This window comes from Camelus bactrianus, chromosome 1 (genome assembly GCF_048773025.1).
Source record: "Camelus bactrianus isolate YW-2024 breed Bactrian camel chromosome 1, ASM4877302v1, whole genome shotgun sequence".
Lineage (NCBI taxonomy): Eukaryota > Metazoa > Chordata > Mammalia > Artiodactyla > Camelidae > Camelus > Camelus bactrianus.
Window position 1 is genome coordinate 122,898,397 of NC_133539.1, and position 12,379 is coordinate 122,910,775.

A 12,379-nucleotide genomic window follows, 5' to 3' on the forward strand; every position below is an offset into this window, starting at 1 on the left:
CCGCCTAAGACACTCCCTAAAGCCTTGCCTTCAGAAATGTGTGAGATAATAAGTATTTGCTCATTTAAACTGTTAAATTTTGTGATCAATTTCTATACAACAGATAAGTAATACACAATTTTTAAACTTTTTATTTTGAAACACAGTGTATGTGCAAAGAAGTAAATGAAACATAGATATACAATTGAGCAAAGTATTACAATGCAAACGCGAATGCAATGGTTATGAAATAGAAAATTGCAGGTCCCCAGAAAGAATATGCATGTTCTTTCAAGTTCAAAACATCTTACTCCAGTTTGTATGCAATCATACTCTTGAATTTCATGGTAATAACCATTTATTTGCTTTGCCTTATGGTCATATCTCCTATGTTTACACCTCTGAACAATACAATTTAGTTTTGCTTATTTTTGAGTTGCATATTAATAGGACCTATGGAATCATAGATTTACTTTGTTATACCTTACTTCTTTTGTTCAACCGTCTGTAAGAGTCACTAGTGTTGCCAGTAGCTCTAGCTCGTTCGTCTGCATTACTGTAGAGTATTTCTGTTGTTTGATTCTACCGCAGCATAGTTTTCCATTTTACCTGTTAAATACTTTCTAATTTGGGATGACTCTGCTTGCTTTTACAGTCCTGTTCATATTGTAATGGTTCACATGTACAAGAGCTTCTCAGTGATATATATTCCTAGGAGTGGTGATATCTTTTTAAGATCTTGATTTCATTTTCCTCAAATCTATATCCCCAAGTGGGATTGCTGGATCATTTAGTAATTGTATCTTTAATTTTTTTAAGGAAACTCCATACTGTTTTCCATAGTGGTTGCACCAGTTTATAGTCCCACCAACAGTGCACAAATGTTCCCTTTTCTCCACGTTTTCACCAACACTTGTTATTTCTTGTCTTTTTGTTGTTGTTGTTCTTTGTTTTCATTGAACTCAAAATAGCTAGTAACAAAAACATCTAAAAATATCTCCAACATTTGATTCTTCAGTCATTTTTGGTTGATGACATTTGATTATTTAGTTCCTGCTTGTTTCCATCATGGAGTAACACGTCTATCAAAATATATCTGAGAGTTTGCAGCAAGCTTTAAACCTGTATATTTAGACCCTAGCCCAAAACCATGATTTAGTTGTTAGTTTTAAATCTAAATTTTTTTCTGCCACACAGAAGCTTATTAAACTAATAATCATAAATAAGCTGGCTATTAGTTAGTTTTCAAGAAAATGCCCAAATACAGCACATACATACAGGTTGCATATATCCTTTCATCCTTTACTACTCATATAATATGAATGTAGAATGTACAGTGGAGTTACATGATAAACACATTTAATTTACATTAATTCAATATGTCATGTCAGTGAAAAGGAAATAATGAGGAGTAAGGAAAACAACAATAAAGCCATGGCTAGAAGAAGCTGAAACAAGTTTCAAAGGCGCAGTCAAGGAAATCGATACCTACTAAATTAACCCAAACTCTGACATACTGCTCTCGTGAGTGGTGAAATTCACAGCCCGTTTATTTCTTGTCTTTTTGATAATAGCCATTCTGACAGGTGGAGGTGATATGTCATTGTGGTTTTGATTTGCATTTTCCTGATGATTAGTGATGCCAATTATCTGTTAGTCATTTGTACGTCTTCTTGGGAAAAATGTCTACTGAGGTCTTCTGTACAATTTTAAAAGCAGATTGCTTTTATTTTGCTCTTGAATTGTGTGAGTTCCTTATTTACTTTGATATTAACCACCTATCTGATAGATGGTTTGCAAAGATATCCTTCCATTCCATAGGTTGCCTTTTCATTTTGTTGATTGTATCTTTTTTTAAACATTTTTTATTTATTTATAATCATTTTACAATGTTGTGTCAAATTCCAGTGTTCAGCACAATTTTTCAGTCATTCATGGACATATACACACTCATTGTCACATTTTTTTCTCTGTGAGTTATCATAACATTTATTGTATCTTTTGCTGTGCATCATTCTTTTAGTCTATTGTAGCCCCACTTATTATTTTGCTTTTGGATGGAATTTCACAGTGCTGGTCTCTTGACAGTTGAAATATCTTTTTAAGATCAGTACTTTAAGGCTTAGAATCCTTTTTATGATTTAAGGGGTCTCGTTTACATTTAAAATGATACCCTAGGATACATTTTAAACTTTCACAGTGGGGCGTGTTTCCAGATTTTGGCAAAGGCCTCTAACAGAGAAAGAGCTTTTCCTAACAAATGAGTGAGCTGGAGAGAGCAAAGCTGACACTTATCCCTGTTTTACTCCAGACCAGGATAGGTGGACAGCAGAACAGTGTGGTCCTGCAGAAGCTGAAGCCTGACACTCCTTACACCATCACCCTGTCCTCCCTGTGTTGTGATGTGGAAGGAGGTCGGATGACAGGAAGAGGCGAGACCAGTAAGTGAACCTGGACTCCTGTGGCTGTTTTAGTAACTGTCATGGGGATGGAATCACATCTTCCACTGGAAACACTGGGGGGACACAGAGGTTTGCTAAACTTTTAAAATGCATGTTAATAATGCTCTTTTTTTTTTTTTTTTAATCTCTGTTGGGGGTGGGGGGTAGTTAGGTTTTATTTATTTTTTAGTGGAGGTACTGGGGATTGAACCCAGGACCTCGTGCACACACTAAGCATACACTGTAGCCCTGAGCTATACCCTCCCCCCAAAGATCTAAATTGCTTTTAATATCCTTACTGGAGTTATCTGTCTCTGGTCTTGGAGAAAGGTGTTTATTACCTTCTAGGATAACACAGACAAATGAGCAAATTATGCTCTGAGGCCAAGATACCTTGTGGAGGGATGAGACATGTACCTGATGACTACATTTTTTCCTTTATTCACTACTTCAACAGGTATTTGTGGGGTGCCTACTAAAGGGATCCTGGGTTCTAGGGTTCCCGGGACCCATCAGTAAACCTGGGCTTCGTGTGTGCTCGGTTGTTAGGGTCACGCGTGGTGTGCTTTCTGTGCCTTTCAGAACCTTTGAATACCTCGGTGTACGACTCTTCCACCAGCACTTTGAATGTTCGCTGGGAGCACACAGAGCAAAATCCTCATCAGTACAAGCTCTTCTATGCACCCACAGCAGGTGGTCTGGAGGAACTGGTCACTATTTCCTGTAGGGAAAAGTGTGTGTTAGTTTCAGCTGTAGATTGCGAAGTGAGGATCAAGAGTTAACTAGTGTACCGTAGCGCCGAAGGAGTTCGTGTTCCTTCTGTAGAACCTGACGGAGGGTAGTCGGTTGGGGCCTCAGTGCCTGGGTGATGGGGGCTTTTGGGGGACTGGGGCTAGGGGATCAAATCATTCCAGGGGCTTTTCAAGAAGGAGCTGAGCGTGTGCAGAGAGGCCTTCATCAACTCTTAGAACAGGTTGTATGGGGGCACATCCTTAGGTCCCAATAGTACAGAACCTGCTTCTCGACTTGGTCTTCAGTTAGTATTTTGAGTGTTTGGTTGTTCAAAGTATTATTTCTTATACAAGGTTTTCAAATCAAGTACTTTACATTTTATTAAAATCTTTAGGTGCCAATCCCTGGGAATACCAATGATGCCGTTCTTAGGAATCTGCAGCCAGGTGTCCCAGACACTGTTACAGTGGTTCCCCTTTATCCTGAGGGTGATGGAGGACGTACACCAGACACTGGAAGGACATGGAAGTAAGAAGGCAGACAAATTCAGTGTTTTCATGATGCATTTTGCTCTTTAGTATAGCGTAAAGTTTAGAAAGAAAATTTGGGAAATACATAATGATGGAATAAAAATGTAACAATTACACATAGTTACCTTCCAACCCCCACCAATTGTTAATATTTTAGTGTATGAAATAAAAGTGACATTCTTCTGAAGTGGTAACTTCAGGATTTCTAAATGTGTGTACAGTTATCAATATTCTCTGTCACTGACAAAAGTTCATGAGCTTTGCTTTGTGCTCAATAAATTTGTACGAAGCAGTGTTTTGTCACTGGCTTTCAGTGTCAGTTGTTGAAATCTGCTGGTCATGTTACTTGATAGCACATTTCTCTGCTGATGAAGTGCTTTTTGGCATTGAAAATCTCTGTGCTTTCATTTGCTTATTAACATGCTGAGAAACCAGTTTATAGTGGTTTTACAATTCTTTGTAGTATTGTTTAAAGGCTTTGGTGCATACCTCTAAATATTTTTTTTGGCTTAAGAATATACATGCTGATGGCTCAAAGAAAGCAAGTATGGATGACTTCTTTTGGCAAAAGATTAGTGGTCTAGAAAAATGATGTTATTCCTAAAGTGGAATTTGGAGATAATACATGGATTTAATTTGCATGTTTTTCTAAGTCCCTATTGGGGCAGTTAACTGAGAACTGAGTGTATCTTTGATTTCTTCCTCTGTTTGCCTTTTCTTTGAATCACAGAAGACATTCAGTGTCTGTTGAATGAGAAGAAATGAATGATTGAAACCAGCTAATCTAGCTGCCCAGATTAGATGGGCGTCCTCCGTGTTGTCAGTTCTCATTTAGAGGCAGAGATGATAGAATCCTCTTGTCTCTCTTTCCATGACCTGTGCTGGAACACTGAGGCTGCTTTTCCAGTTTCTCGCTCTTGCCCCTTGTCCCTTGTCCTTTTGTGGCCAACCCAGTATTACTACTTTTACTCCCTTGTTTTTATTGACAATTTAGCTTCTGTAGAGACCAAGGCCCTAGTTGGCTGAGTTTGGCTAGATGTGGATTTGGAGAGTTTTCATGTGCTTTTGTGTGTAGATAATTCAAAGTTTAAGGAAGTCAGTATTTCTCCTACTATAGAGCAAAAGTTTGGGGTAAGTGATAGCTTGCCATGTGTAAATAGGCGTAAGAAGTATGTGTTGCCTTTTCTTTTCTCAGTGGTGAGAGGACTGGCCAGAAATGTCCAAGCGTACAATCCACCGAACAGCGGGGACGTTGGCTGGACCCTGCCCCTGGCCGGTGCAGCAGCGCCACATGTGTGCACTGCCCTGGCTGGCACGAGGCCTCCGGAACCTGTAAGTACTGTTGTTGGCTCAGAGCTGGCAGAAGAATTTCGTAGATTTTATGGTGCCTTCTGCTGTGGTTGCTGGCGCAGGGCAGTAGATGAGTTGGTGTGGCCCTGGGTCACGTGCACACTCATTTCTTGATGAACTTAGTCTCATGTTTGTGTCGTGCTTGGCAGCCTGTGAGAACGCAGGCCACAAACATGCCTGCGTACAATGCTTAAGTGATTGCTTTTGATGAATTAAGTCATAAGGGTATCAACTGTAGGGTTAGTAAGCAAAAATGAATTTGGGGAAAATGCAGATTAGCTATATATGAGTTAAAAAACCCCAGTAGTAAATGCAAATCATTCATAGACCCTGTCAATATGGGCTTTCATTGTAACAGACACGTCTTTGTTAGGAACCTACCTGAAAGTTTGCCTTCATTGGCTCTTAACAGATTGCCAATCTATCTTAGTACTATTCCATTTTCTAAGTAGAATAATAATACAGAGAGCAGAAATTACTAATTTGAGTAGGAAGAGTATCAGAACATCGGAGGGCAAGTAAACTTACAAGACTTGACAAAAAGAAGCAGGGACCATGAACAAAGATAAACAAAACTTGAGCCTGTCCGAATGTTGACTTGCATCCTGTGTGTGGCAAGACATGTTCAGACAACACTGCTCTTATCCACTGCCTGGAGTAGCTGTTTTAATAGAGAGATCTCTCCCCGAGAAGTGTATCTTAGGTGTACATGTCTCTAACATTTGGGATGCTTTGGGGTCACTATCATAAGCCCTGGATGTTGTATGTGAGAACCTTCCCCAGGAACCTAAATGGGAGGTTGTTGAAGTTGCTAAGGGTCAAGTGTGAGCTCACATTTAATGCAGAGGGAATTTATGAGAGTAAATTACATCCAGTGCTGTGGCCTGGGCAGATCTCATGAGGTGGCACAGAGGTTGACTTCTGCTGTGTCTGGGCTCAGCCCTTTGCTATAAACATTATAATGCTGACTAATAAAAGACTCGGTAAGCATTTAGGTTGTCGTCAGACAGAATTTATCAGGTCCTCCCCTCTAGATTGTGGTGCCAGGAAACACCCACATGGGGCACTTGGAGCAGCTGATTCCAGACACACCCTATTCTGGGGACATCATTGCCCTCCACTCAGATGGAAGGGGAACCCCAGCCCCGCCCAGGGCCAAACACAGGCTGAAATCCTTTCCACCCAGTTCCCTTGTGACTCAGTGAGGAAGGCTGGGCAGGTGGGTGGTGAGGAGGGTGCTGAAAGCTGCCTCCACCTTGTGCAGGTGAGGGAAGGGCTCACGCCTACTTCTGCCCGGGTTCCCCACGTTCACATTCAGGCTGAAGGCCCTCTGGGCTGAGTGAGTGTCACTGGGCCGTTTTCTCATCTGGGACCTTTGTTAAGGAGGTTCCTTCCCTTCTCCTGCCCTGCGGTGGGTCTTCTCACCAACTGGGCACTTTTGAAATGGGAGGGCTTGGCCTCTCTGTTTCATTCAACAGGAATTGGTCAGAATAGTTGAAATCCCTTTCTCTCCCAGTTTGTACATTTAGGTTCCAACCTAGTCTCTGTCCCTAAAAGATCAGAATGTAACCATATCTCTGAATGGAGCACCTTTTCTTTTTTTAACATTTTTTTAAATTGACTTATAGTCAGTTTACAGTGTTGTGTCAGTTTTCAGTGTAGAGCACAATTTTTCACTTATACATTAACATACATATATTCATTGTCACATTCTTTTTCCTTGTGAGCTACCATAAAACCTTGTATGTATTTCCCTGTGCTATACAGTATAATCTTGTTTATCTATTCTACATATGCCTGTCAGTATCTACAAGTTTCGAGCTCCCAGTCTGTCCTTTTCCACCCCCCACCCCCTTGGCAACCACGAGTTTGTATTCTATGTCTATGAGTCTGTTACTGTCTTGTATTTATATTTTGGGTTTTTTTTTTTTAGATTTTCACATATGAGTGATCTCATATGGTTATTTTTCTTTCTCTTTCTGGCTTACTTCCCCAGGAGAGAGAGGGCAAGACCAGGAGAAGGCAGGCCCAGGTGAGTGCAGGCCCAGGAGAGGGCTGGCCCAGGTGAGGGCAGGACCAGGAGAGGGCAGGCCCAGGAAAGAGCAGGACCTGGTGAGGGCAGGGCCAGGTGAGGGCAGGACCAGAAGAGGGCAGTCCTAGGGGTGGGCAGACAAACCCGAGGGCAGACCCAGGTGAGAGCAGGCCCAGGGGAGGGCAGGCAAAGGACAGGGAGGCCCTGGTGAGGGTACGCCTAGGAGAGTGCAGCCCCAGGAGAGGGCAGGTGCAGGAGAGTGCAGCCCCAGGAGAGGGCAGGTGCAGGAGAGTGCAGCCCCAGGAGAGGGCAGGTGCAGGAGAGTACAGGCCTAGGAGAGGGCAGGCCCAGCTTAGGGCAGGAACAGGAGAGGCTAAGCACAGGTGGGGGCAGGCCCAGGAGAAGGCTGGTGCAAGTGAGGGTAGGTCCAGGAGAGGGCAGTAACTAGGAGAGGGTAGGCCCAGGAGATGCCAGGCCCAGGTCAGGGCAGGCCAAGGAGAGGGTAGGACCAGAAGAGGGCAGGCCAAAGAGAAGGCAGGCAGAGGAGAGTGCAAGACAGGTAAGGGCAGGCCCAGGAGAGGGCAGGAACAGGAGAGGTCAGGCCCAAGTGAGAGCATGTCCGGGTAAGGTCAGACCCAGGTCATGGCAGGCCTAGGAGAGGGCTGGACCAAGAGAGGGCAGGCTCAGGAGAAGTCCTATTAAACTTCCAAGAGATGACGTTGAGAGGCAATGGGTATTTGAGTCTGGAATACAGGAGGGAGGTCTGGATTGGAAATAGCAGTTTGGAAGTTACCAACTTGTAGATAATACATAAAGCCCTAAGGCTGATGTGGGCGGCAGCAGACAGTAGTAGAGGCCAGAAGACTGAGACTCAGGGGTGCTGTGTGCCAGCATTCAGGGGCTGGGACTGAGAAGACCAGCCAGGGCCGTGGGAGGAAACCAGAGCAGCCTGAGGCCGGGGAAGCCCCATGAAGAAAGGGCTTCAGGAAGTCGGGGAGAGCAGCGGTGGGAAGGGTGGCTGCCGGGCCGTGCGAGGAGAGGACTGAGAGCTCCCCGTGGAATCAGCACCTGGTGGGTGGTGGGTGACCCTGTCGTGAGCAGTTGCAGTGAGTGGACACACTTGCTTGGATGGAAAATGAGAGGAATCAGAGAAAGCGAATCGGAACAACTCCTTTGCAGGGTCAGGAGACGTTCGTACAGGAGAGCAGAGAAATGGGGCTGCAGTTGGAATGTGAACTCATCTCTGTTTTTTAAGATGAGGGAAATAACAGTATATGCTAATAGAAAAGATAGATTAACAGGGGAAGTTAGTAACACCACATTCCCTTAGGTCAGGGGAGTTGCAGGTGAGGGCAGGTGGGGGCACAGAAATGCCCCTGAGAGAGTCAGCTTCAAAACACTTGCCAGGTCCAGTCCACTCAAGACCAGCTCCCAGGAGTGTCAGCCACTTAGGAACTCTACCGCCCCCTGCAGTTTTGATCCTGGCAGGGCCAGAAGCCATAATTAGCCAGCTGAGGGAGGAAGGATGGAGTTAGGCAGGAAGAAGAGGCCTGCCCTGCCTTCCCCCTCTCCTGCAAGTGGTCAGCCAGCAGCGTGGCCTCGCTGAGTAGCTGACGTGGTGTTTTCATAGTTACATGGTTAAAAAGTTCTCAAATGTTATACCATGCTCCCAAATAAATCTTGGATTGATTCAAGATTTAGTTGGTGGAAATAAAAGCAAAAAAAATAGTGAAGAAAGTGTGTAAACGTAAGGCTGAGCCACAGAGCAGGGTCAGCAGACATGTGGAAACACATCATTTCATCTGGAGAACGTGTGTTGGTTTCTCAAGTTTGTACTTAATGATACGTATTGCCACAATCTCTGAAACCATGAAAACAGCTTTCTGCTGTTTGCATCTGCTAAATTCCCTGGAGACTGGCTGGGGCCCAGAGGGATGGGGAAAGAAAGAAACTGAGGGATAAGGAGATGTAGAGATTTTTGGTGGGGAGCTCTCTGGGGGACTAGGCCTTCAGCATCCTGTGGTTCCACCCTACTCTAACCACAGTTGCATACAAACACGGCTTTCTCAGGGGCAAGCCTCACTTCTGGAAATGTCCGAAAACACTCAGCCACCTAGCACCAACATTTGAAGGGAATCCAGAATGGCCCACAAGCAATTGCAGAGATTTGAAATGCCTTAGGCGCCCACGTGCGCACCGGGCACACTGGGCCTCCGGGCCTCTGTGCGCACTCACAGGGACACTGGCTCTGGAGGGACAGTTGAGGGACAGTTGAGGGTCAGTGCTGTTGCTAGGCTACGAGTGTTCCGGACCAAACATTCCAAGCCGCTGAGCTTCACAGCCAAGGTGTGGCAGCGAGACCTCTGTGGCTCTTCTGCAGCGCCAGCGCTGAGATCGGGAGGTGGCAAGAGGCCAGGAGGGAAGTGAGCGGTGTCGGAAGGCGATAAGCCAGATGAAGAAGAGACTCTTTGAGTTCGTGAGCTGGGTGGACTTCAGCATCCATCAGAGAGAGCGCAGGAATCGTGAGAAGCCCGTGCCTGGGTATCATGTCCATAAGTGTGAGCTAAAGGAGTTCCACAAAGCCGCATATTTAGGTGACACGCGTACAGTGCAGGAGTTGCTGTCACATAAGAAAAATGTAGACAGCAGAGACAGGCAGAACAGGTAACAGCGGCGGGGCGGGGCGGGGCGGGGCGGGGCGGGGCGGGCCTGGGAGGAGCTGCCAACTGTGGTTGTAAGACATGAATTTTAAATTGCCTTTTCATGTCAGAGGTGTTGAAGTGTGAGACAGTGAGCATGTTAGAATCATTGAAGTACAGTGTTCCCTCTCATCCTTGCAGCAGCAAAGTAGATACACTATCATCTTACTTAATTGAAATGTTGTCTTTGTAAAATAGTAACGGTAACAATTATAACATTATCTAACATTGAGCTGTTCAACTGCCAGACACTTTGCATAGCTTTTCATTTAAGCATCACAGTGGCATCCTGTAAGATAACTACTACTTCATGCCCATTTTGTTGATGAGGAGATTGAGGCAGAGACAGGCTAAGTGAGAGCTAATAAGTGACAGTGTTAAAGGAGAAGTCAGACCCAAGGTGAGCTGAATCTCAACGGCATGCCCTTCCTATTCAAACAGGTAGTTCTTCCATTAATGTGAGTAATAAGAGCTAATAAATATTGTTCTTTCCCCATAGAAAGAACTAAGATAAGAAGACCAAATGTTAGTTTTAAAGGGGTAGGAATAGCATGCTGTTGAATGTTTACAATTACACGAGTAACTGTATCTTTGAACTAGTATGCTCTTAATTTCCTAAAAAGTCCTCTCATGTTCGCAGGACTGCCCTACACTTAGCCTGCGCCAGCGGCCGGTCATCAGTGGTGGCTCTCCTTATCCAGTGGAAGTGTGACCTGGATGCTCGTGACAAGGAAAGCAAGACAGCTCTCATCAAGGTGTGTAGCAGCCAACCGTGTCCACGTGAGATGGATTCAATTTATTATTTAGAATAAAAATGAATTTATCTGTTTTAAATATAACGAACTGCTGGAACTTGGGGAATGTTAACTTGGAATGCCTAGCACTTACAGTCTGTTTCTTGGCGTGATACCAACAGGCTGTACAATGCCGGAAAGAAGCGTGTGTCAGTATCCTGCTGAAACGGGGTGCTGACCCAAATCTTGCGGATGACTGTCAAAACACTGCTCTGCATTATGCCGTCTTGGCTGAAGATACATCAGTTGCAGCAGAGCTGCTCCGCTATAAGGCAAATATCGAGGCGATAAACAAGGTATAGCTCAACTGACTTTATTTACAAGATATTTGAAATACAGGGCCTTTTCTAGTTACAGGTGTTTTATTTATAGTAGTATATATACTGAATACATCAGGCCCTGTTATCATGGAAACAACTCCAAAGCCAAGGCCAGGGGCTAGAGGTAGTGCCCACAGAAAGGGCAGAGCTCTGTCTCCCAGCCGCACTTGTACCCCAGAAGGAACAACTTCCCATTAGGAAGTGCCTGGGAGTGGGTGGTAGGCTCAGAGCCTACAGAAGATGAAGGCTTGCAGGGAGTGAAGCGATGGCAAGGGCTGGCTGCCTGCCTGGGGATGGGTGGGAGGAGGAAGGAACCCAGTACCCAGCAGGGGGAGCTGGGTGACTGCACCTGGGCAGGGGAGGCGGCAAACCACAGGCCCTGAGCACCCCAGGATCCCAGGTTCTAGAATCTGGGCAAGTGAGGTCAGGTCATGTTTGACAGCCAGCAGGGGCATTCACTTGTGCTGGTGGCCACGTGGCCCTCCACGTACACCTTGGGGTCTTCCACGCTCAGCCGGGTGCAGCTCCCCTGTGGGGCTGTGGCTGTAGGTGGGGAGCAAGTGATGGCGTAGCTGGTCCTGCTTTTCCTCCTGGCTCTCCCCTGAAGATTTTGATTGAATAAGTCTACTCAGGTCTGGACACAGGTATTTAGAAATACTTCCCTGAGATTCTGATACAACCCTCAGTTAAGGACTATTGAATGGATATGTGTAATACATGTAAATTCACAGATCTCAAAAATAAGACGTCTCTGGAAGAGCGGGGGTTTGATAGATGTTGCTTCATTCAGTGCTCTCGTTTCCAGCCGTGTTAGCTTGATTTTTATCCGTCTCTTCCTGGCAATATTACTGGCAATGTCTATTGCCTTGAAGAATAGCTCCTTTTCCCTTCTAACCACTGATCATTCATTGGCACTCAGACAGTCTTAGAAACTTGGTCGTGGTGAGTGATTCAGTAAGTAGAGTCGGACCCTTTGAAGATTTTGCACCTTTTGTTCCCATCCAGGTCATTAGGTCAACAGGGTTTTTCTGATTGCAATAATAGGAAATCATGAGCCTTCTTTTGGTTAAAGCTGTGTGACAGACTCTTGCAATATATCTGTTAGATTCACTGAGCCCTAGCATAATCAAGATGACAGCTTTTTAAAATTAAAGTCTAGTTCATTTACAGTGTTGTGATAGTTTCTGGTGTACAGCAAAGTGATTCTATTTTATATATATACATATATATATATTCTTATTCAGTTATATGTATGTATATTCTTATTCAGCTATATATATTCTTCGGTTATATATACATTCTTTTTCAGTTATATATATATATTCTTATTCAGTTATATAAAATTCTTATTCAGTTATCCTTATTCAGTTATATATATTTTCTTATTCAGTTATATATATATTTTTTCAGTTATATATAAAATTCGTACTCAGTTATATATATTCTTATTCAGTTACATATATTCTTTTTCAGTTATATGTATATACATATATATATTCACA

The 12,379-nt window shown here is 44.1% G+C and overlaps 1 protein-coding gene across 1 annotated transcript in view; it reads left to right on the forward strand.

Moving 5' to 3' along the window:
* The window catches only part of LOC141578873 (uncharacterized), a 35,855-nt gene that overhangs the window by 18,841 nt on the left and 4,635 nt on the right, over positions 1–12,379 (forward strand). The window contains exons 2-9 of the mRNA XM_074372563.1: positions 2,291–2,420; positions 2,769–2,877; positions 3,003–3,113; positions 3,547–3,680; positions 4,878–5,014; positions 7,015–7,064; positions 10,404–10,518; positions 10,680–10,853. Of these exons, the coding sequence (XP_074228664.1) occupies positions 2,783–2,877; positions 3,003–3,113; positions 3,547–3,680; positions 4,878–5,014; positions 7,015–7,064; positions 10,404–10,518; positions 10,680–10,853 (816 nt within the window). The 5' untranslated portion in view covers positions 2,291–2,420; positions 2,769–2,782. The remainder of the gene's footprint in view (positions 1–2,290; positions 2,421–2,768; positions 2,878–3,002; positions 3,114–3,546; positions 3,681–4,877; positions 5,015–7,014; positions 7,065–10,403; positions 10,519–10,679; positions 10,854–12,379) is intronic.